The sequence below is a fragment of the Pseudonaja textilis genome, chromosome 1 (genome assembly GCF_049901715.1).
Source record: "Pseudonaja textilis isolate UNSWEBS1 chromosome 1, rPseTex1.2, whole genome shotgun sequence".
NCBI lineage: Eukaryota > Metazoa > Chordata > Lepidosauria > Squamata > Elapidae > Pseudonaja > Pseudonaja textilis.
This window is the reverse complement of record NC_141990.1, coordinates 12,065,810-12,090,748: the sequence shown is the minus strand read 5'-3', so window position 1 is coordinate 12,090,748 and position 24,939 is coordinate 12,065,810. Positions and strand designations below refer to the sequence as shown.

The 24,939-nt window shown below is 42.9% G+C and overlaps 1 protein-coding gene across 2 annotated transcripts; it reads left to right on the top strand.

The window, feature by feature from the left end:
• Nucleotides 1-9,624: 9,624 nt before the first annotated feature.
• Nucleotides 9,625-20,791, top strand: EXO5 (exonuclease 5). 2 transcript variants are annotated; one of them, XM_026710311.2, is made up of 5 exons: nt 9,625-9,853; nt 12,137-12,396; nt 15,439-15,543; nt 15,623-15,795; nt 18,338-20,788. In XM_026710311.2, exons 1-5 carry the CDS (start codon nt 9,753-9,755, stop codon nt 18,800-18,802), a joined length of 1,104 nt encoding a protein of 367 aa, XP_026566096.2. In that variant the 5' UTR covers nt 9,625-9,752; the 3' UTR covers nt 18,803-20,788. The 2 variants fall into 2 exon arrangements, with proteins under 2 accessions (XP_026566096.2, XP_087782408.1); XM_087926282.1 differs by lacking the exon at nt 15,439-15,543 and having other exon boundaries at nt 9,628-9,853; nt 18,338-20,791.
• Nucleotides 20,792-24,939: the final 4,148 nt, after the last annotated feature.

Genomic DNA, 24,939 nt, shown 5'->3' with positions numbered 1-24,939 from the left:
CTCTGAAAAATGTTTCATTTGGAGTTGATTCTCTCCTGTTGCTTTCCATAAAGAAAATAAAAAATAATAAATTCATGTTGGCGGAGTATTTGCAAACGAAAAGGCATCTTCTTCCTTTCCACCTCTGCAGCAGGGGGTGAATGCCAATAATATATACTTTTCACATGTTATTGATTGTTTTTTGTATTTTCTGCTGAAATAGTCCAAACATATAACAAATCAAATAATTTGCAACCGGGAATTGAATAAACAAACACCACTGAATGTTAACATTCTAGCCTTAATATTGTTACATTTAATTACTAGTGTTTCTTATACAGAATAACAGAGTTGGAAGGGAACTTAGAGGTCTTCTAGCCTAACCCCCTGCTCAAGCAGGAAACCCTATAGCATTTTGGACAAATAGCTGTCCAATCTCTTCTTAAAATCCTGCAGTGTTAGAGCACCCAGAACTTCTAGAGACAAGTCATTCCACTGATTAATTGTTCCAACCAACAGGAAATTTCTCTTTAGTTCTAGGTTGGTTCTCTCCTTGATTAGTTTCCATCCCATTTAGATGAGGGGATAGAAGGGGGAATTCATCAAGTTTGCAGATAACACTAAGCTGGGTGGGAATAGCCAATAGTTCAGAAGATGAGCTCAAGATCCAGAAGGATCTCGCCAGACTTGAACACTGGGCCCTATCAAGCAAAATATAATTCAATGGTGAGAAAAATAAAATCATACACGTAGGCAGGAAAAACCAAATACACAGGTATAGAACAGGTGGTGCCTGGTTCTATAGCAGTAAATTGACAACCACATAAGTATGAACCAGCAGTGTGCTGCAGCTGCCCAAAAACACCCCATGCAATCCTAGGCTGCATTAACAGAGGGATAGTATGAACCAGCAGTGTGCTGCAGCTGCCCAAAAAAACCCCATGCAATTCTAGGCTGCATTAACAGAGGGATAGAATCAAGATCAGATGAAGTGTTAATACCATTTTATAATGCCTTGGTAAGACCACTCTTGGAATATTGCATCTAATTTTGGTTGACACAATATAAAAAGGATACGGGACTCAATAACAGCTAACAGCCTTGCGGTGCCTGTATTGGGCTGGCAAATGCAAACTAATGCATGCTAAAAAAAAAATAATATAGAGCAAGAATCACATCCTCAGCCATCCCATGTTACTTTTTATATCTCATTTCTAGTATTTCAGTGCCATCTGGTGTTCAGGTCATTAAACTCCTGGAAGCTTTGAACAAAGGAATCTCACACTGATGGCAGAACATATTTCAAGTTTAAATGTCCAAAGTTTTGCTATGCCCTTTGATTTTGGCAAGGAAATGAGACGTATTTTTAAATCCTGCTTGGTTTAGTGCGTACCCAGCTACCCCCCAGCCCCCCACCATCTCACTTTTACACTTGATTGCAGCCCAACAAATTCCTACAATTCCTGGCATACCGTCTAATAAAGGGAGAGAGTAAACATGGTGGGGGTGGAGAGAGAGAGAACCATGAAAAAAGGGACAGAAGCATTTCAATAAACTTGCCAGCTATCTCTTTGGTGAAATCACAGGACCATCATTAAACAGGGAAACATATATGTTTTACATGGCATACTCAATAAAATGGAATGGAAAGGAATGGAATGGAATGGGAATAGGAATTGGATAGCAGAGTTGGAAGGGACCTTATAGGTCATCTAGTCCAACCCCCTGCTCAACCAGGAGACCTGATCCTGACAACGCTTTATAGGAGCTCAGTAAGAGTGGCAGAAAAATGAGGGGCAGGTAGCAAGCTGGATTTATTTATTTATTTGATTTGTCAAGCTGCCTAAAACAAACCGTGCTCTTCTTACTTGGCCTTTCTCAACACGTGACGGGATCCCTGAATTTCAACTTGGGCAACTTTTACACAGGTGGACTTCAATGCCCAAAATTCCCTAACCACCACAGACCCTTCACATCTTGGGCATAAACTGTTTCAACTCTTCCCCTCAGGATGTCACTATAGGGCATTGCATGCCAAAATAACTTGACCCAGTTTTTTTCCCCTCATGCCACCACAGCACTGTCTTATGCCTAAGGATATTTTACCCATGTAGTAGGGCCGTATTACTATTATCCTTTTCATCTTTTCTACTGCCTTCTGCATTGGTATCTAATGATTATATACTTTGTTGTTTGTATATACACTGAAAACTTGTGCACTGGAGACAAATTCCTTGTGTGTCCAAACAAACTTGGCCAATGAAGTATCTGTTCTGTTCTGTTCCATTCCATTCTTCTCCCAGATTGAATTTCAACGATCTCAGCCGACATCCACGACCTGGAAAGGAAGAGATGGAATTGCAGGAGGGAAGGGGCTATCAAAAAAAAGTCAAGATGGCGCCTGTAATTGCAGAACTGAAGCCCCGCCCCTTTTCTACATACATTGCACCAGCAAGAAGAGGCAGGGGGTTTATCGTATGATTGCAACCCCAATTTGGCTTTGTTAGCTCCCATTTCTCTCTCCCTCCTTCCCCCCCACACACACACACCCCAAACCATGACAAAAATTGTTTCTCGGCTGTAAAATCCAAAGTGAGAAAAAGGAGAAACTGATTAAAAACGGGAAGGAAAGAACTTTTTTATGAAGTAGAATTCATTTCAATGAAATGGATATGGGATTTCATTTAAAATTTTCATCTGGCCCTGGCTTATTGCTTTTGGCAGTGCAGCCCTTCTCAACTGTAAGTGCTATTTCTGTTCAGAAAAAGTCAGAAATTTACCAGTAGGGAAAGTAATTACCCCACTCATAACTTCATGAGTAAGGAGGGATTGATATTTGATTACAGCGTTATTAGAAAAATCAAGGGAAATTAATGCATAATTGGTGAGAACATCCAATTGTGGAATTGTTTTCTGTTTGTTTTTAACACTTTGAGGGGTTTATTGTTACAGTCGAGATTACTAGCCAAGATTGTTCTGGGAGATGGCCAAGCAGAGCTACCTTGGCTGAGCTTGAAAGAAGCTAAAGTAAAAATTCTCACAGAATTTAAGGATCAAAAGGAACCTTTGAAGTCATCTAGCCCAGCCCAACCCCCAGCAACCACCCACTACCTGGCGAATTCGGAACCCAGCTGCACAAAAGGCAAGCTAGTGTGCATGTCAACTCATTGTAGAAAGGGAACTTCATGAGGACAGTGGCGTCACCCAAGCAGGAAAAGCCCAAAGGGAACATCAGGCCAGCCATAAAACAAACTTGCATAGGAAAAGGAATCAAATAAAAGGTATTAAAGAAGCCCCTTAGACAAAAGCCCAAATAATTAAGAAAACTAGGGAAACAAGAAAAGAAAACCCTTACAAACACAAGACATGCCAAATCAGCAAAACAAACAGACAAAAGACACAAAATATATCACAAAGGAGACAGACAGGAGATTGCTACAAAACAAATATAAGAAACCATTAAGCTAAAAGAGATTAGGACGAAACCGATAATACAATCAAATCACCCCACAAAGTTTGCCTTCCGCACCCCGCGGAGTTTACCCTCCGGCGGAAATCAAGACAACCCCTGACAGGATTTAAAACATTAAGAAATACAAACACAAGCACTCACACACAAAAGGAGAAAAAGGGTATAAAAATCAGGGACTTACCATACGAAGCTAGCTAGCCCAGGAACGCAGCCTCCTTGCTATCTCTCCTGAAAAATAAAAAAGATCCGGCTTTCAAGCAGTTGTCCATATCCTTGCGCCGGAGCTCTCCCAGTGGGAAAATTTGAATCCTCGGAAGAAAGGCATTTTGACAGCCTTTCAACATCATAAAACATTTTTTGTGGGTTTTTTATAGTTGCCAACAGAAAAGGAGGGGGGAAAGGGGTTTGAAAAAGCAGTGCGCAGCTTGAAATCGAAAGTGCATTCCACAAATTGTTTTTTAGAGATTGTAACTAGATGACTGAAGTTTCTGCTGCAAAAATCTAACTAAAGAACATGATTGATGATTCTTGGCTATGGATGTGTTTCACTGGATAACATGAATTATGATACACCCAGAGGGGTCGGGGTGGGGGAACCAGGGTCAAGGGTGACAATGAATTATGTGTCTCGGAGTTGGTTGCACCCAGGCCGTGCCTGCATGTTAACTCCCAGTAAGTTCTGTTTATTTTTGGAAGTTTGGCTCGAGACTTGTGATTTAATTGGGGTAACTGCCGGAATCTTGACAACGTACATGTGTGTGTGTGTGCATGAGCACAGCTCCACTTTCACAAGTTCCGCCCCCAAGGCTTCTCTTTTGCATGAATGAAGCTGCGTGCACACACATGTGCACCGGCCGGCCAATTGTCTTTCCCCTCCCCAGCCGGACCACCAAGCTGCCTTTCTACTTCAGGTATGTAGAAAGTTAGCACCCAACCCTCTCCTGGAAGAATGGAATATTTTGAGAAATATTTAAAAAACCAGAAAACCATTTCCCTGAACAATAAAAGAAGAAACATGTTTTAAAGACAGAAAGCAGTTCCCTGCACCCCATAGATATTTGGTGCCCGTTAAGAAAGACTGAGCCATCTTATTGTTGGCAGAAATATCCTTCTGGGTTCAATTCCAAGTGGGGAAAAAGACATTGGAAACATGGAGGCTGTTTGGAAGGTTTAATATCAGGACCACATGGCCTGGAGCTCCAGAGTGAAAAGGAAGAGATCAAGAAAAAGGACTGAGGTGCTGAGACTGCCGGGGTTTTATACCCTGTTGGGATTTGAATTTGAGCTTGTATTCTAATTGGTTGTCAGACCCCCATGGGGCCATGCAGGCGCAACTCTGTAGGCTGTCCTGAGTTCCAGGCTTGGTTGAGCCTTGCTGGATGATTTATGCCCTTAAAAGGGCTTTTGGCAATTGCTATAGCTTTACCTGGAGATTTTTGTTATGTAAAGTATTCTGGCCCAGGCCTGAATGGCCCACCCATTAACCAAGGTGGGGGTGAGTTTCTGCTTCTGAGGTAAGTTTCTGCTTCTGAGTTTCTACTCTTTTTAGAGGAAATATTCTGCCTTTTTTATATTTCCTAGGCTATTTCAATTTTCTAGGAGAGGGATGGGTGCTAACTTCCTACACTATCTACTAGACAAAAGACCTCCAGTTTCAGGGTGATGGGATTAAGACATGACCCTCCAGGACATAATAGGATTAACCCATCTAGCAGCAGAGCTCACCATATGGCACAATCTCCTAAGGACATTGCATCAGTCAAGCTTCAACCAAACCTGGGAGACAACCTCAGCCATGACCCCTGCATAACCCCATGGGAGTCCGACAGCAGCCAATAGAATACATATTCTTTCACAGAAACAGGAAGCTCAAGTTCAAACCCCAAGAGAAGGTATAACCCCCCACCTACTCTCAACTCTGCTGCCTAGAACCACCCATGTGCTTCTGCTTCACCATTAAACCATCTTTCCAATCAGCCTCCATGTTTCCAGTATCTTCCTCCCGGCTTGGAACTGAACCAGATGGATATTTCTCCCAACAGGCATTTGAAGCCAGAATCCACTTTCCAGTTAGCCAATTAAGCTCCAATACGTTGGAGATCAACCAACTCCAAATCAAATTTCCAAATTCCATGGGAATTCACTCCTCGGAACTGAATCCGGCCCCCTTGTTCAGCCTAAAGACCTGTTGGCCTTTGCTTCTTTGACAGTCCCTGTCCCAGTTCATCAGCTGCTTGCAGGAGTGAAGTTGCCACAGATTTAAGACAGCGCCTGCAGTTCTTCCTGTGAAGTAGTTTCATAAATAACTGCGGTGACAGGAAGGCCATTTATATTCCTGGGTGAGCTTTTAGAGAGACAAATTGCTAATATTTCTATTATGGGGACAATGACACCCCCTATCTTTGTTTCCCTCTGGGAAGATTAATACTCGTTCACCCTGGAGAAGGGGGATCGGGTGTGTGTTAAATACAATGACATCCCTGGAAAAATTTGTTTTCATTTAGAGTCTGTTGGTTCCAAAATTATGTGCAGCATTCTGGATAATTGGCTTTGTTCCTGAGCTTTCCCACACGTGCTCAGTCTGGAAAGCCACTTCAAAGAAATTAATTCTATCAGAAAACTTTCCATGGAAAGATCCATCCTCAAGGTTGACAAAGAAAAGTGAATTCTGGATGCAGAGACAAAACATTGCACCATTCTACTTTTTAAGCAGTTCCACTACGGAATTAGAGTTTTCTCCATGCACTCTGAAAAAAGAATAAATTAAGAGATTGGGTTTGTTTGTTTTTTAAATGATCAACACTGATTTCATGTGAGATCTTGCAAAAGCCATCAGATTACATCAGTCATTTTCTGGTGTTGTTAAGTTCTTTAGTTTTATTTCCTTAATATTAGAGATTAGATCACCCTCTAGTGGAAAGTGGAAGGTCATACTTATATTCCTTGAAGCAAAGGTCTCCAACCTTGGCAACTTTAAGACTTGTGGACTTCAACTCCCAGAGTTCCTCAGCTAGATTTTCTTTGTCTTAAAGTTGTCAAGGTTGGAGACCCCTGCCTTGAAGGCTATAAGCCAGAACAGATGACTTGTGATTTTGGATACTCTGAATTGGATGCTAAGATTTGGGGGGTGGGGCAGGAACGCATAAATCAGTTTTCTCAAACTTGGCAATATGTGGACTTAAACTCCCAGAATTCCCAACCCAACCTGTTGAAGTTCATATGTCTTAAATTTACTAAGTTTGAGAAACACTTGACATAAATGTTCCCAAAAAAACCATTTTCCCTTAACTTCCAACAAATTGCACAGCACAACAAATTGAACAAATTGCACAGTATCAATCTTTTCCGATCATTTGTTTTGCAGAAAAATGATACATATTTGAAGAGGACAACACTCAAAGGTGTCCACGGGGAGAGAGTCCAAAAAGTCAAAATTGATGTGTATCCTATTAGCCCTATTTTCATAAATACCTCAAAGTGGCAAACATACCTAATTTTATTTATTTATTTGCATCTAGTTTTTATTATGTCAACAAATAATTCAAGGCAGTGAATTTTTCCCATACACCTCCTCCTCCTCCTAATTTCCTCACAACACCCAATCATGTGAGGTGGGTTGGGCTGAAAGAAAGAGACTGGCAGAAAGTCATCCAGCTGTCTTTCATGCCTAAGGCGGGAGTAGAATTCACAGTCTCCTAATGATTGGCTCAAAGACATCCAGCCAGGTTTCATGTCAAAGGCAGGATTAGAACTCAGCATCTCTTGGTGGCATTGCACCACATGTAAAAAATATGGGGTTTTTATCTCATGGTTGGGGCCTCCATTCTGAATCCATTTCCCGAGAATACCCGAAGAACTTTAGGGAACAAGCATCGCTCTGCTCTTGAATGTGGAGGCTTCATTTTGCTAGACAGTGACTTATCCAAGAATACTGCAAATGTTGAAATATCAACAGATTAAGTTTAGTGCATTGGGTACACACACATATTCATACACACACACACACACACACACATAGTGGGGGTGTATTCTCTTTTAGGATTGTTATTTAAAAATTTAAAAATAAAAAATGTTTTTTAAATTTTTAAAAAAACATTTTTACTGGAAAAACATTGATCAGTGAGATAGATAAAAAAAAACAAAGGCAGGATAAAGATCAATGTTTTTCCAACTTAGAAACTTTAACCCTTCAGGACAAGCGTAGGAACATCCATAAGTTGTCCTACGGATTAATTGTTCTCACTATCTCCTTAGTTCTAGGCTGGTTCTCTCCTTGATTAGTTTCCATCCATTGCCTCTTGTTCTGCAGCCTTCAGGGGCTTTGGAAAATAGGTTGACCCCCTTTTCTCTGTGGCAGCCCCTCAGATACTGGAATACTGCTATCACTTCACCCCTAGTCCTTCTTTTCATTATACAAGCCATACCCAATTTCTGCAACCATTCATATATTTTAGCCTCCAGTCACCTAAGTCCACATACCTGGGAATTACTCAGGTGAAGAAATGCTGCCTTAGCCAATATGATTCTGCCTAGAGATATCCTATCTTGATTAAAAGTAAGAACAGCACAGACCACAAAGAAAAGGCCTTTTTAGTTCTAAACGCTTCTCTCCTTGATTAGTTTCCATCAGTTGTTTCTTATTTTGATGCTTTGAAAAATAGGTTGAGCCCCTCTTTCTTTCTTTTTCTTTTTTTTTAGCATTAGGATAACAGAATTGGAAGGGATCTTGGAGGTCTTCTAGTCCAACCCCCTGTTCAGGCAGGAAACCCTATACCATTTCAGACAAATGGCTGTCCAATCTCTTCTTAAAAACTTCCAGTGTTGGAGAATTCACAGCTTCTGGAGTCAAGTTGTTCCACTGATTCATTGTTCTGTCAGGAAATTTCTCCTAGGTTGCTTCTCTCCTTGATTAGTTTCCATCCATTGCTTCTTGTCCTGCCTTCAGGTGCTTTGGAAAATAGCTTGACTCCCTCTTCTCTGTGGCAACCCCTCAAATCCTGGAGCAGCCCTTCTTTTCAATCAACTAGACCAAGGGTCTTCAAACTTGGCAAGTTTAAGACTTGTGAACTTCAACTCCCAGAATTCCTGAGCTAACATAACTGGAGGAGGAATTCTGGGAGTTGAAGTCCACAAGTCTTAAAGCTGTTGTTTTTGTTGAACAGAAAGAAAAACATAAAAACATGCATTGATACCTTTTATTAAAGGTTTTTTGGCTTTCAGAAATGAAGCATGGTACTGCAATAAAATTAAGAAAAATGCTATTTTGGGAGGGGGAAGAGTACCAGAATATATCTTACTCCTCCATTTTGATACAGCAGGGGGAGGGGGGGAATTCCAGTTATTGTGTTCCTAAAGTTCAACTGAGATTGTGAAGACTAGGATTTTGTAAAAATTTAGGATGAAACGAAGTATTTTTCTTTGTGTTAAGAAGCAATGCTTCATAGCAGGTTGCTGATGTATGCTGTACATAATGTATATTTAATTTGTTGCTATGGTAGCCTCTTGTATTTGTCATTGCATAAAAAGAATTCTACAGAAGGATAAACATGTATATTTTGTTGCTTAAATGTGTCTTTGCAAAATTCATAATTTAAAAAAATATTTTGTGTCAAAGCTGTCTCTTGGCTTGTTTGCCCCTCCTCACTCCAGGAGCCTTGTTGGATGGACAATTCCTTTCTTTGCTGTGGCATGAAGTTCCACAGGCCACTGAGCCAGGCTTCATTTAAAAAACAGTAGTTTCAGGATTCCAACCGTAACCCTCAAAAAGATAACATTCCTGCCTTACCTTCAAGACACGACAAAAGGAAGAGTTTTATATGCGAACTTTGACACCTCTGCATTCATTTTGTAAGGTGGTGGTGGAAGACGCAGAGCAAGGGTCTTCAAACTTGACAGCTTTAAGACTTGTGGACTTCAACTCCCAGAATTCCCGAGCTAACATGACTGGAGGAGAAATTCTGGGAGTTGAAGTTCACAAGTCTTAAAGCTGTCAAGTTTGAAGACTCCCTGAACTAGACCTACCCAATTCCTGCAACCTTTCCTCCTGTGCTTTAGCCTCCAGTCCCCTCATCCTGTTGGTTGCTCTTCTCTGCACTCTTTCTAAGGTCTCAACATCCACACCTCCCTCGTCGGGGAGGCGTCTCTATATCTCTGGGTGGGCGGGAACCGGAACGAAGACGAAAGGAAGGAGGGAAATCATATTTCAGCCGGAAAGAAAGCAAAGCGGTGCAGTTATTCACTTAGGCTTCTCCTTCGAGCAGCTGACGGCGATTCTGCTCGAGGAGAAAACAAAGCGCGAAACATGTCCGGGCGTGAATCCGGATTGCAAGACCCCGAGGCCGCCTCGGGTTTTTCTGACCTGAGCGACTCCGAGTTCTTGCAGATAGAAGAGCCGAAGATCGGGTGAGCGGTGTGCGGGGGAGTTTCTCCAGAGTTGCGTTCGCGTGACGGGCTGGCCCCGGTTCACAAAACCTCGGTTGGAGTCCCGTCCCTGCTGTGCGGGGTCCCCAGAGCCATCCACGAACTTAACGGGCTCGGTTGCGCCGCTTTTTTTTTTAAATGGTTAAGCCGCGTTTGGGGGATCGAACTCGTGTTGCAGCTGGGATGTGCAACGGGACTAAAGTCTCACTTGAGACTTTCAAGAAGAGATTGGACTGCTATTTGTCAGAAATGGTGTAGGGTCTCCCGTTTGGGGGGGTTAGACTAGATGACCTATAAGGTCCCTTCCAACTCTGATTATCTGTTAAAGCGAAGCCGTTTTGTGGCTTCCGTGTTTTTTTTTCCGCTGCCCGCATTTGCGCTCTCTTGGGGATTTAACAAAAGTAGGGGGGAAGCTGTCCAAAGTCACCTTGTAAGGGAGGCGGGCGGCATAAAAGTTTAATAAATAAAATAAATAAAAGGGGAAAAAACCTGCCTGGCCAGGATTAAAAGTAGAAAGACACTTTCTGCAATATTACACCCCCATTGAAAGGCAAAATAATGTGCTATCCTAAATGCAATCCTAAACAGGCCGGGAGTCAATGACTTAGCTTTCCCATCTCTATGATTCTTGTTACTCTTTTCTGGGATGTGATCCTACTGAATACCTTTAAAATCAGGGGTCTCCAACCTTGGCAACTTCAAGACTTGTGGACTCTTTAAGACAATCCGTGAATAGAATTAGAATTAGAATTCTTTATTGGCCAAGTGTGGTTGGACACACAAGGAATTTGGTGCAAATTACTCTCAGTATACATAAAAGAAATCTCTGGATCTCCCTTTTATCTGGTTCACTAACCCGTTGCATGGGTAGAAAGTTAGCACTCACCCCTCTTAGAAGATTGGAATATTTCAGGAACTATTTGAAAAGGCAGAATATTCTAGTTTCCCTAAAGGAGAAACATGTTTCTAAAGACAGAAACTCAGAAACTCAGCTCTTTGCCCCAAGTCGAAATTAAGGGGCCAACTTTTAGAAATGCAGATTTGGTAAGACAGGATTCAAGACAGGATTAAAACCCACAAGGAAGCCAGCATCTAGGATTTGTTAAACAAGATTTTTTTAAAAAAAAACCCAACTCATTGCTAGACAAACTAATTAAAATCAAATAACAAAATACACAAAAACAGCCTCTAAATTACAAAATGCTGTAGAACAAACTGTATTAAAAAAAAATCCATGTACTCATCAAACCAGGTGATCAGCTACCCAGAAACTCACTCACTCTCTCTCTGTGTGTGTGTGTGTGTGTGTGTGTTGGTCTGTAGAACTTCTCAGTTATCCAGGTGATAGTTGTCCCAAAGGTGCTTTTTCAGGACTTTCCTGGACTTTCCTGTTTTTTCTTTGAAGTCGTTTTACTTCTCATCCAAGAAGCTTCTTCAGCTCTGACTGGAAATGGGAGAACAAACCCATCAGGTCTAGATTTAGCAGTCCGTCTGCATTTAAAAGACACAGGCCACTCTTTTGAAGACAGCAAAGTCCACATTTTGGACAGAGAGGATCACTGATTTGAAAGAGGGATCAAAGAAGCCATCTATGTCAAAATTGAACAGTCCTCTCTCAACAGAGATGGAGGAATATGACACCATCTATCTCCAATCTACAACACAGTCCTTTCAACAGTTCCAAGAAGGCTCCACACTCATTTGCACCACTCAGGTGACCCTGATGACACAGGTAAACCTTCAGGTGGCCTTAAGGACCCACTAAAAGAATGCAAATGACCAGCTGTCTGCAAGGAGTATAAATCCTTCCATTCCCCACCATCCAGTCAGACCTGAAGAAGCTTCTTGGATGAGAAGCGTGTCAGGATAGTGATTTAAGAGCTAACCAGCTAATGCAATGATGGGAATGAATCAGCAAGGTTTTTGGCTGTTATCCCTTTAAGAGCCTGTATAAGAAGAAGAGGCCCTGTCAGGGTGTGTCTCTCTCTCTCTCTCTCACTGTGTGTTCTTCCCTATTTTAATTGCTGCTTGTTTGGCCTCTGCCTATAGTACGTGTATGTATAGTATATATTCTTTTGTAGACAAAACCACTATTTATTACAAACCTCCGTTTGCTATTATTGCTCCTGGGTTGTCTCACGTACTGAAGCTGTGCGCACTCTGACAAAACAAAACATCTTCAAAGAAAAACCGGAAAGTCCAGTTGCCTCTTCAAAAAGCACTTTGGGGACATGATAATCCGAACTTCTTGCATGCTCATCACAGGGAACCCAAACTCCTAAGTGGTCAGCGTGTTGATTCTCGGACTGCTAATGTAGGAGAAAGGAAGAGGAGGACAATAAAGAGAAAGAGACCGAGGAAGCCTCTCGAAGCTTTCTACCTGCGCTATCTTTGCGTCACAGATCTCTCGGCTCAAGTGTGGTGTGAGCAAAAGGTAGTTTATCACAAAGAAAAGCCAAGCGTGCAATTGCCAGAGAAGACAACGGTTGTGTTAAACACAGGAAAGTCCATCCATCTTGCCAGAGGTAACGTCATTTGGATGTTTGGGGTAAATTCTAGTCTTCTCTATACTTTCTTTAATGGGTTGCATTGCAAGGGGTGGGAAATAGGATCCTTGAGCTGTTATGAACACCCTCATATTTTCTATCTGTAAAATAGTGGGTGTTTCCTGCATGATAAGGAGCCTCTGTGATGCAGGGGTTAGAGTGCAGTACTGCAAGCTACTTCTGCAGCCAGCTGCCTAACAGTTTGGCAGTTCAAATCCCACCAGGCTCAAGGTTGGCTCAGCCTTCCATCCTTCCGAGGTGGGTAAAATGAGGACCCAAATTGGTGGGGGCAAGAGGCTGACTCTGTAAACTGCTTAGAAAGGGCTGTAAAGCAGTGTATAAGTCTAAGTGCTATTGCTATTGTTATAATAAAGCTGCTAGTCCATCCCCAACCTGGCCTGTGATTGCTTCAAATTAAGGCCATGTAGTTTCTCATCATTTTTAAGGGGGAAATGGCATAATCCTTTAAACCAGTGTTTCTCAATCTTGGTGACATGTCGACTTCAATTCCCAGAATTCCCTGGCCAGCCAGAATTCTGGAAGTTGAAGTCCATAAAAATGGCTGAACGAAACCAGATTTATAGTTGCTGTATAATGCAGGGATTTTATTTAAAGAGGAAAATGTGTTCTTATTTGAACATCACTTCTAGAATTTGTGCTTGTGAAGAAAAAAAAAAGATGAAACTTTGACCTTGATTTTTGTTGATTAGAAAGATACGGTGTTATAGAAATGGCTAGTTATATATTAATGTGTAAAAGCAAAAAGTTGGGGTTTGAGCGTGTTTATCTTGTACTGTGCTAAGGAGAGTTGGAAGTCAATGCCCCCTTTTCTTTCTTTTTCTTTTCCCCTTGTATCTCACTTTCCTTTTCCCCCCGCTCCCTTTCCTTCTCTTAATTTCCTATTTTTTCTTCTCTTCTTTGTATTTTATATAATAAAAAAAATAAATGAAAGCAAGAATAATAATGCAGAAGAAAAGGAGAGTCACAGATCTCCCTAAAAACTCAAGGAAGAGACAGTAAAACTTGCCCCTTTCAAAAGAAATTTAAAGCATAGTGCAAGGGCCATCCTGATGCCTGGGAATTGGTCCTCAAATAGACCAGAGTAATAATGTAATGGCATGTCTGAGAAAGGGCACAGCCAACTGGCTGGATGTAATTCTAAACAGGAGCTACCGATAGTCCTAGACTTAACAATCACACAATTGGGACCAGAATTTTGTGAGGCAGTTATTAAGAGTGTCACGCCCAATGTTGTGACTCTTTTGCCACAGTTGTTAAGCGAATCACTATAGTTAAGTGAATCGTGAGATTGTTAAAGGAAACTGGCCTCTCCCACTTGTCAAACCCAGGGATGCTGCAACTAGTGACATAAACACATGCCGGTTGCCAAGCACTCAAATTTTAATCCCATTAACTGTGGGGATGCTGCAACATTCATAAATGTGAGGGCTAGTCGCCAGTCACTTTTTTCAGTGCCAGTGTAACTTCGAACAGCCAGTCGTTGTAAGTCGAGGACCACTTGCACTGTTTGAGCTGCTATTTGTGTTGGAAGCCAGTGAAGGGGAACGAGGAAAGTAATTGTGGGAAGTGGGGGCGGCAATTTGCTCTAGAGTAAAAGGTAAAGGTTTCCTCTATCCAGTCATGTCCAACTCTAGGGGGGAGGTGTTTACCTCCACTTCCTAGCTGAGGGAGCCAATGTTGTCCAAAGATGCTTCTATCGTGATGTGTGTCCAGTGTGACTCTATGCCAGGGGTGTTAAACTTGCAGCCCACGGGCTGGATGCATTACATGCTGGTTCCACCCCGGCCTGGTTTAGTGAAGGGGGGAAATGTCCATTATGTCATGTGATGATGCGAGTTTGACACCTCTGCTCTATGCTGAGTCGCATGGAACACCGTTACCTTCCCACCAAAGTGGTACCTATTTATCTACTCGCATTCTTTCAACCTGCTCACCCTGTCATGCAGTGCTTGGGTCTCAAACGGCCAACCTTAAAGTCGAAAAGCCCAGCATTTTTTTTATTTTTTTAATAGTTTATTTATTCACAATTTCAAAAATTTTAAAAAGAGAAACAAGTTCTCACATTTTACAGCGATATCATAGCACTGTATATGTGCTTTAATACCATGTTTCTCACAAAATAAGGCCAGGCCTTATTTTTTTTGACCCCTGAAAAATGGGTAGGCAATCTTTTGGGGGTGACTTAATTTCCTCCCCCACCTAGAGCGGCCCATATGCACGTACCTCGCCGCGAGACCACTTCTATTGGCTGACGAAAGCTTCCCGAAGGCAGAGTCCCCAGCTGCTTCAGGGCATGGCATGGCTGCCTGTGTCCCCTCACCTTTAGGCAGTCTTTTTGGGGCGATGGAAGCTCCCCAAATGCAGTCACCAGCCACTTCGATTGGCCGGTAGAAGCGGCCTCGGGGCGAGCGCACACAAACACACACACACACACACACTCCCCTCACCACGAGGCCGCTTTTACAATTAGATTAATTTACCATAGGTATATCTGTAACTAATTTACTCATTCCTTGATTACCATACTACTGTTAAAATACAATACTTATTTATCTACATTACTTTACATATATACATATAAATCATATATCGTATTCTTCTTTGAAATTTCTTTAGTCATTTTCGCAAACATCTGTACTCCTTTTTCTTAACCATTTATGCCATATATTCCATATCGTAAAATACTCTTCTTCTTCCCTGTTCTTTAGTAACATTGTTAGTCTAACCATTTCTTCGCATTGATGTATCTTATTAATTACTACTAGATCTGTGGGCATCGTGGTATTTTAATCACTAGGCCATCGTGCCGTGTTGCTATAGAGCAGGGGTGTCAAACTGGTGGCCCACACGGGCTGGATGTGTCACGCGCCATGCCCTTCCCGCGATACACCACGTGACGGCAACGTGATGCAGCGAGTTTGACAGCTGTGCTATAGAGGCACATGGCTCATTTTAAGAGCAGGAAAACAACGTTCTTTCTCTGTGGCTGCTTCTATCCAGAACTGCAAGATCATAACCTGGTGCCTGTCAAGACTAGGAGCAGAGAAGACAGATGGGCCATCAAGCTGCTTAACGTCCTCCTAACCATAACTAATCTACGAGAAGGTGGGTACGCTGGTTGTGGAACGCTCCCCACGCCCCTCAGGATGGCAAAGGTGCTTATATGTGGTTTTCTCCCTGACAGGTCAACGTGTGCGGGAATGTCCAGTCTTTGGCGTATTAGAAGGCGTTTTCGTGTTTGGGATTATTGATCAGCTGAATTATACGGCTAAAGGGGAATTGCAACTGAATGAATTGAAGACAAGGGAAAAAGCCTACATGCCTGTACCTGCGCAGAAGAAGAGGGACCGTTTCCAGGTAGGTCAGGGTGAGATTGGAGGCCTTAGGCTGGCTGTCTTGGAACCTGGATACAGGGAGGGAATTGGCTGCATTCACACCATGGATTCAGTAGAGTCAGTAAAAGACCTAAGAGCTGCATTCATACTTAAGTTGGAAAGGAACTTAGAAGGTTCCTTCCTGTGAGGGGCTGCCACAGAGGGGGGGAGGTCAAGCTATTTTCCAAGGCACCTGAAGGCCAGACAAGGAATAATGGATGGAAACTGAACAAGGAGAGATTCAACCTGGAAATAAGGAGGAACTTTCTGACAGTAGAACAGACGTTGCCTTCAGAGGTTGTGGGAGATTCATCCCTGGAGGCTTTCAAGAAGAGGTTGGACTCCCATCTGTCAGAAAGGGTGTAGTGTCTCCCACTTGGGCAGGGGGTTGGACTAGATGACCTACAAGGTCCCTTCCAACTCTGATTATCTGTTAAGTCATCTAATCCAGGGGCCCCCAACCTCCGGACCACGGCCTATTTGTAACCGGGTCACACAAGCAGCAAGCCGGCATATATGACTGTCTGTGCACACACAAACAGCTTGACTTGCATGCGTGTTGGGCCATCATGCAAGCCCAACTGAACATGGGCAGGCCCGCCCCTCACATGGACTGGTTTGCCTCTCTCCTCCACCCCCAGCAGGCCACCAAGCCACAAATTGGGGGCTGCTGATCTAATCCACCTACCAGCTCAGTGCAGGAGCCACTAGATCAGTGTTTTTCAAGTTTGGCCACTTTTAAGATGGGTGGGCTTCCAACTCCCAATATCCACCCAGCCAGCATGCTGCCTGGGGAAATCTGGGTGTTGAAGTCCACACTTCTTAAAAGTGAAGGGGAATTTAACCCTTCGTATGAGAGCCCTTTCCAACAGCCGGCAGTTCATAAAGTCAGATGATTTCTTCTGCAGTCTGACTTGACTTTCTGGTCCTGCCTTCTGAAACGAAAGAAAATAAGCTCATTTTTTTCACCCACATGACAGTCCATCTTAGATTTGAAGACTACGGTGCTATTATCTCCAAAACTAGATCCCATACTCCAAATAGAGTCTGGCCAGGGAGAAATAAACATGGGGAAAATTACTTTTCAAGATCTGAATTCTCTGTGTTAATTGCCTCCCATCCCTGATAGTATTTGATACCCGCTGTATCACATGGCTGGCTCAGATTTAATGTGGGGCCAGCAGAGATAGCCCAATCTTTTTCATAGCTGGTATATTTTAATCATGGTTGCTTAGAACTGAAGAGTACACGTTGGAAATGTTATCAGATTTTATTTGAAGTCAACAGTAGTAAATGCACCAAAGGATCCTGGGGTTTAGACTTAGAGGAACCAATAAATAATTATTTTGGCAGTCTGAAGGATAGCATGAGACAGTGGTCGGCAACCAGTGGGTCGGGGACCACTGGTGCTCCACGAGAAAATTTTGCTGGTCCACAGAGAAATGTGACCTCCAAAGCACACCCCAAAGTAATTAATCCAGGCTGTGCGGGAACACAAGGCTTGCGTCGCTTGCATTGCGAACAACACGAGGTAGTGACTTGCCCCACTCGCCCCATGCGCCTGGCCTGGCCACAGTGCTGCTTCTTTCCACTTCTTTCTTCTTCTGCTTTTGGCTGCACGCAAGGAAAGCAGCAAAAGTCTTTCTTTCTTTCCCCCAAACTCCGCCAGAGATGAGTCTTTGGGACCCTGCAAGGCCTCCTGCTCCAAGAGGCTGCGCTGGCATGACAAGTCTCACAAAGACTCATTTCTGGCAGAATTTGGGGGAGAGAAAGAAAGACTTCTGCTGATTCTGCCGCTGTCTTTGCAGGAAACCATCTTTCACGAAGTCTCTCCTTCTCCCCCCTCCCTTGAGAACAGAGCTGGAGACGGTATCCTGAGACCCCAAATAAAGAATGATCGATCGATAGGAAAACAAAGTGGAGAATTTTCCTGCAGACTTTTGGGGGGATTTTCCCAGGGTCTCTGGTCCGCGGGATTTAAAATTCTGAATTTAGTGGTCCCTGAGGTCCAAAAGGTTGGGGACCCCTGACATGAGACATATCCATGCAGGATATATGTATTAAATCTTTACAGTGGGCATATCTAACCCCAATAACCTCTCATATACATCTAAATACAGGTAGTCCTCAACTTACAACCATTCATTTAGTTACCATTCAAAGTTACAATGGCATTGAAAAAAGGGACTTACAACCCATCTTTACACTTATGTATTAGAAATTCTGTTTATACATAGTACTACAGAGCAAACAAAAAGTACAGTCACCATGTGCTTTACTGCTCGATTATTTTAACTGTAACAGGGAACAGGGAACTCTACTTGGAACAAAAGACCATAGATCCAGAGTTGTAAACACTGCCATCTACTGGCGGAATGCTACTGTAGTTGTTGCATAAAAATACATTGCAACAATGAATTCCAATGATCATCCCAGCATCCCTACAGTCATGTGATCAAAATATGAGACACAGGTGAGGCTGAAAATTGGATGTAGCTCAAGAAAGTGTGCTTGATTCATTGCAGGTCTCTTTATATAAACATCTCTTTGATGCCATGGTGCAAGGATGCTTAACCCAAGATATCTTCGTACATCACCTTCATCTGAAGCCCAAACAGTTGCTTGGCCAGGAGATCCAAGAACATGCACAAAAAGCTGGATTCGTGGTGCAGTGCTTCGAAGACCTCCTGGAGCTGGTGCTCCTCAACTTGACCCACTCAGACATTCCAGCCATTGACCGACTTCAAATTGAGTACATTCATCAGGAGACCAACACGTTGCTGGGCAGCGAAGTCATCACCTATGACCATGATGAGTTGATGTCCATGTCCCATTATTTCTTAGCCTATTGGAAAGGGCAAAGGGATCCCAAGGGAGTAGACATTGAAGACACTTGGAAATGCTCCTATTGCGCCTTTGTTGACATCTGTGATTGGCGCCGGCAGAGAGCGGACAGCCTGATCCAAAAGAGCAGTGCGAAGAAAACCTGAGCAAGAGCCAACCCAACCCTAGCCAACTCCCTGATCTACCCTTCTGTCATTCTTCCAACAGTATCACCGGGCTTGCTAAAGACAGCAGAAGCTGTAGCCCATCGTGTTTTCAACAAGACTTCCTTAGGTCCATGCATTTATTGGATCGGCCCAACCCCTCTGGCCCAGGAGCCAAATGACTTTAGCTTCACTAGTTTTCTCTTATCTTTCTGTACAGAATGTGAACTTGATGTGAACTTGACCCCAAGGTATGAGTGGTAGTGTGTGGGTGTGCATGCAAGCACAAATATGTGCATGTTAGAAAACATTCCCAGGTCAAAATGTTTTATTGTGATAAATGTACACATATATTCTTCTCTTAACTCTAGACAGCCCTAAGCCAGACTACTGTATTAATCCAATGCATCTAGACAGGTTCGGCATCCTCTGGTCCCCATCCAAAGGCAGTCTAGGGCAGAGTTCCCCAACCTTTCCAGGTTGTCCCGGAGGAGGCAAAGAGGGAATGGTTTTGTGGGAGGGGTAGATTGCACACGTGAGTGGGGCCACAAAGTGCCTGTGATGTTCACGTGATTTGGGCTGCAAACGCCCATGCAAGAGGGACTGTGAGTTCTCCCAATACCCACGTGAATTGGGCCCTGAGTGGCTGTGACACCCTGAGGCCCTGAGCACCACAAGGCTCTGAGCACCTGCAACACTCATGTGAGTGGGGCCCTGAGCCCCTCCGACATAGACACCAGCCAGCCACTCATGCACCCCGATTGCAAGTAGGCTGCACGGCCCACAGGTTGGGGACCCCTGATCTAGGAGATGTGCCTTCTCTAAGGACCGCTGGTGTAGGAGATACCACCCTGCACTCTGGAACAGCATCTCCGTCCCTCAGAACGTCTGTGAAATGGAGGTTTTGTTAAACTCTTTAGCAAAACTTTAAACTCTTCCTCCATCATACATTTTGTCTACAGGTCGCCCTCGACTTACGATCACAACTGAGGCCGAAGTTTTCCATTGCTAAACAAGAGACTTGGTAAGGCAGTTTTGCCCCATTTTACGATCTTTCTTGCCAACAGTTGCTAAGCAAATCATTGCAGTTGTTAAGTTACTCACCCAGTTGTTAAGTGAATCTGGCTTCCCCATTGACTTTGCTTGTCAGAAGGTCGCAAAAGGGGATCACGTGATCCCAGGACACTGCAACTTTCCTAAATAGGAGTCAGTTGCCAAGCATCTGAATTTTGATCACGTGACCATCAGGGGATGCGGCAACAATGGTAAATGTGAAAAATGGTCTTAAGTTGCCTTTTTCTTTGCTGTTGTTAATTTTGAACAGTTACTAAACAAATAATTGAAAGTCAAAGACGACCAGTATTAATCTCCTTATCGGTTCTTTTTCCTAAACATGGAGTATCCTAGATGTATGGAAGGGCATTATTATTTTCACTATCTCACTAAGGATATGGTGAACTGTTAACACTCTACCTCAAAAAAATCGTGTCTGAATAAAATAGATAATAGGAGCCGTGGTGGTGCAGTGGCTTGAATAGCAGTAGCCCTTAGACTTATATACTGCTTCATGGTGCTTTACAGCCCTCTCTAAGTGGTTTACGGGGTCAGCCTATTGCCCCCAACAATCTGAGTCCTCATTTTACCAACCTCAGAAGGATGGAAGGATGGAAAACCTTGAGACGGTCAGGATCGAACTCCTGACAGCGAGCAGAGTTTGCCTGCAATACTACATTCTAACTACTGAACCACCACAGAATGCAGTACTGCAGGCTAACTCTGGGGGGAGGGAGGGAGGGAGAGAAAGAGGAAGGAAGAAAGGAAGGAAGGAAGGAAGGAAGGAAGGAAGGAAGGAAGAAAGAAAGGAAAGAAAGAAAGAAAGAAAGAAAGAAAGAAAGAAAGAAAGAAAGAAAGAAAGAAAGAAAGAAAGAAAGAAAGAAAGAAAGATGGAGAGGGAGGGAGGTGCATTGAGGGAGGGAGGGAAGAAGGAAAAAAGGAAGGAGAGGAAGGAGGGTGGGTTGGGGAAGGAAGGAAGGAAGAAAGAAAGGAAAGAAAGAAAGAAAGAAAGAAAGAAAGAAAGAAAGAAAGAAAGAAAGAAAGAAAGAAAGAAAGAAAGAAAGAAAGAAAGAAAGAAAGAAAGAAAGAAAGAAAAGGAAGGCTTCTGAGTGGGTATAGTCAGTTGTGGCTCAGCAGTCTTGTTAGACAGTCAAACTGCTAAAAATGGATGAATTAAGACACTGAGACACTAAGTAAACTAATCCTACTTCCCGTCTCTAATCATTTTGAGTCTCTTGAAAGAGGCTTGCAAACAGAAGGAGAAAAGCAGCAATTATCGGAGCGTTTTGTTTCTCTTGGAGAAGATTTGAAAGGCTGTTCTGATTTTACGCCAGCCCTCCCTTTCCATTCTTCTGTCTGTTCTGCCAGCTCCAGATTCTTCTACAGAACATAAAGAACGCAATCGCATGGGGGTAAGGGCTGGGAGGAACTGTTTTCACGGGACAACTCAATTGAATTCATGGTAAAAACAATGTTTGCTCTTGGCTAAACTACCGTCTTAGTGTTCAGTGTTCGAGCAATTAGCCTCCATTGAAATGAACTTGGATAGATTAGTGCCTTGAGTGTGTAGGTGTGTATCCAGAGGGCGATATAGTACAGGCAACCCTCCCCTTGTTGTTGGAAGAACCGTCCATCTGGGTTCAATTCCAAGTGGAGAAAGACACTGGAAACATGGAGGCTATTTGGAAAGATGGTTTAATGGAGGACAGGACCACGTAGTTTTGAGGTCCTGGGCAAAATCGAGCGCATGGGTGAGAGAGAGAGACAGAGACAGAGAGAGAGAGAGAGAGAGATACCCTCTCTTGGGCTTTGAACTTGCTTCCTGTTCCGTGTGGCAAGAAATGTATCCTGATTGGTTGTCAGACTCCCATATAGGGCCATGCAGGGGTAACTTTGTAGGTTGTCTTGAGTCCCAAGCTTGGTTGAATCTTACTGGGTGATGTAATGAAGGGGCTTTGGGCAATTCCTATTATGGCTTAATGGCAGCAAACCCAGCCTTGCTGTAGGCAGACAATGTGGTGAAGGACATTTCGAACATTGGTTTCCTTTTGCCTAAAAGAACAACTTGTAATAAGCTATTTTAAAAAAAAAAAACCTAAGGGACTAATGTTTGCACAACAAGCCAGTAGGTCACATAAATGGCAGATTAAACAGATCCCAATAGAGCAAGTAAGTACTTAAAAACACCTTGAAGTGAGTTCCAGGTTTCCTTATCTCGAAGTGCACATTTTTTTAAATCGGGCAAGCAGGCCCCACAGCTGTCTTAAGATTTTTCTATTCAAAGGAGGCACATTTTCTTCCTGCAGCTTGCAAAATTTTGCTTGCTAAGGTCATCTCTCACCTCCTTTATAATGTTGGAATTTGCATTTTTACAATTCCCGGTGGTTTTCCAGCCGAAGTTTATAAGAGCAATACTCGCAGTTTCAAGATGCCTCAAGAATGCTGTTTTACGGTTAGAGAGTAAGTTGGGTTGGTGGAAACAAGCCTGGCTCTATCTTTTTTTACTTTCTGGTTGAAATGGATTTTTTTTTTCCTCCCGTGGGTCTGGCTCCATGGATTTTCAGAGCGTGTTTTAAATCAACTTGGCAAACAAAAACTAATCACGAACTCCAGTCGTTACCAAATGCCAGGATTCATCTTAAAACAACTTATCCCTATCTGGGGTATTGATTTTCAAGTCAATTTAAGCCTGGTATCTGACTCTACAGTTAATGGATTCTTCTCCAATGAGCATGTGCCCTCATCTTATCTCTCTTCAATTCTAATTCTGAAATTTGGTTGAACTTTGACTAGATGTTCTACCTTCTGCAGTTCTGTGGAAGTAGTTTTACAACATTCCTTTTCAGCAGAGTTGATGTGAAGTCCCCAAGCCATGTGCCCCTTTGTTGCTGCCTCTATAAGGAATGGAGGAATCTGTATATTTATCCCATTTTAAAAAACACATAATTTCCCTAGTAGAAGGCACAATATTTACCTGTCACTGCTTTTATCTGTCCAGGATCCTGAAATACCTTTTCACGTTGCTTGAATTTGTGGTGTTATTTGTTGTATCTGTCTTGTTGTATCTGTATCTGTGATTTGCAATTGCCACTGCTATTTGTATTACAGTTGTTACAATAATGTATTTTACCTCCTGTATTTTACATACAGATAAAAATTAACAAAAGGGACCTTGTAGGTCATCTAGTCCAACCCCCTCCCCAAGCAGACCCTACACCATTTCTGACAAATGGCAGTCCAATTTCTTCTTGAAAGCCTTCAAAGATGAAGCTCCCACAACTTCCAAAGAATTGGTTGATTGTTCTCACTGTCAGAAAGTTTTTCTTTATTTCCAGGTTAAATCTCTCCTTGTTCAGTTTCCATCCATTATTCCTTGTCTGGCCTTTGGGTGCTTTGGAAAACAGCTTGACCCCTTCCTCTCTGTGGCAGCCCCTCAAATATTGGAAGACCGCTATCATGTCTCCCCTGGTCCTTCTCTTCACTAGACTAGCCAAGCCCAGTTCCTTTAACAGTCCATAGTATGTTTTAGCCTTCAGTCCCCTAATCATCCTGGTTGTTCTTCTGTGCACTCTTTCTAGAGTCTCAACAACTGTTTTATAGTGTGACCAAAACAGGACCCAGTATTCTAGGTGTGGTCTTACTAAGGCTTTATAGAGTGGTATTAGTACCTCCCTTGATCTTGATTGTATCCCTCTGTTAATTTGAGAGGCTGCCACAAACAGGACTGGGTCAACTTATTTTCCAAAGCACCAGAAGGCAGGACAAGAAACAATGGATGGAAACTAATCAAGGAAAGAAGCAACCTGGAATTAAGGAGAAACTTCCCAACAATGGGGGCAATTAACCAATGGAACAGCTTGCCACCAGAAATGGTGGGCGCTTCATCATTCGAGGTGTTTAAGAAGAGACTTGACAGTCACTTGTCTGAAATGGTATAGGGTCTCCTGCTTGAGCAGGGGGGGTTGGACTAGAAGACCTCCAAGATCCCTTCCAACTCTTTTCTGATTGAAGTTTCTGTAATCTTATTGCAACTTGTATATTTTAGGTATTTTTATGTCATCTTTATTTGCAATTTTATTGCCACCCAGAGTGGCCTTGCATAGCGAGATGGGCAGCCTATAAATGTAATAAATCCATTTAAAAAACTTTTATTGCTCATTAGAGTTGTAATTATTTATTATTGCATTTTCTGACCCATGACCTACAATAAAAATTTTGATTTGGATCGCAAAAGCTTTTGGCAGTTAATGTGAGGAACACCAGAGGGCAGTCTTACTGTAAAAATTGGCATTGTCGGCTGTTCTCTAAAACTTGCATAAAGCTCCATTAGCTGTGCAGATGGTACCGAATTAGCTGTAAAAATTGCCTCATCGTGCAAAACCTCAGCTCTCTGGAGAAACCTCTGATGCTGAGAAAGGTGGAAGATAAGAAGAGGATGACCCACAGCAAAGTGAATGCCCTTGACTTGCAACCATTCGTTTAGTGACATATGAAGTTGCAATGCACTGAAAAAGGTGAGTGATGAGCCATGGTGGCGCAGTGGTTAAAATGCAGTACTGCTGGCTACTCCTGCTGCCTGCCAACTGACTGCAGTTTGTCAGTTCAAATCTCACCAGGCTCAGGGTTGACTCAGCCTTCCATCCTTCCGAGGTGGGTTAAAATAAGGACCCAAATTGCTGGGTGCAATAGGTTGACTCTGTAAATTACTGTAAAGTGGTATATGTAAGTATTAAGTGCTATTGCTATTGTTATTTTTCACACCATTACAGCATCCCCATCCCAGGTGTCAGGGTTCCAACTGATGCCCTAATTAAATCATGAGCCTCAAGCCAAGCATCAAAATCAGTTATTTATTCGGAGCTTCATGTCAGCACAGGTCAAGTGGAGCCAACTCTAACCTCAGTTAATTCCTGCTTTGCCTCTGACCCTGTTTCCCCCTCCCCCCCAAGATGTGTCATCAGACACATTCCTCAACGAAGCAATTTCGCCAGTTATAGAAGTCACTCTCCCTGGCCACTGTGGGTTTCCGTAGAGATGACCTTGACATGTCGGTTGGAATGTGCTTTGTTTTGACTGAGATGCAAGCT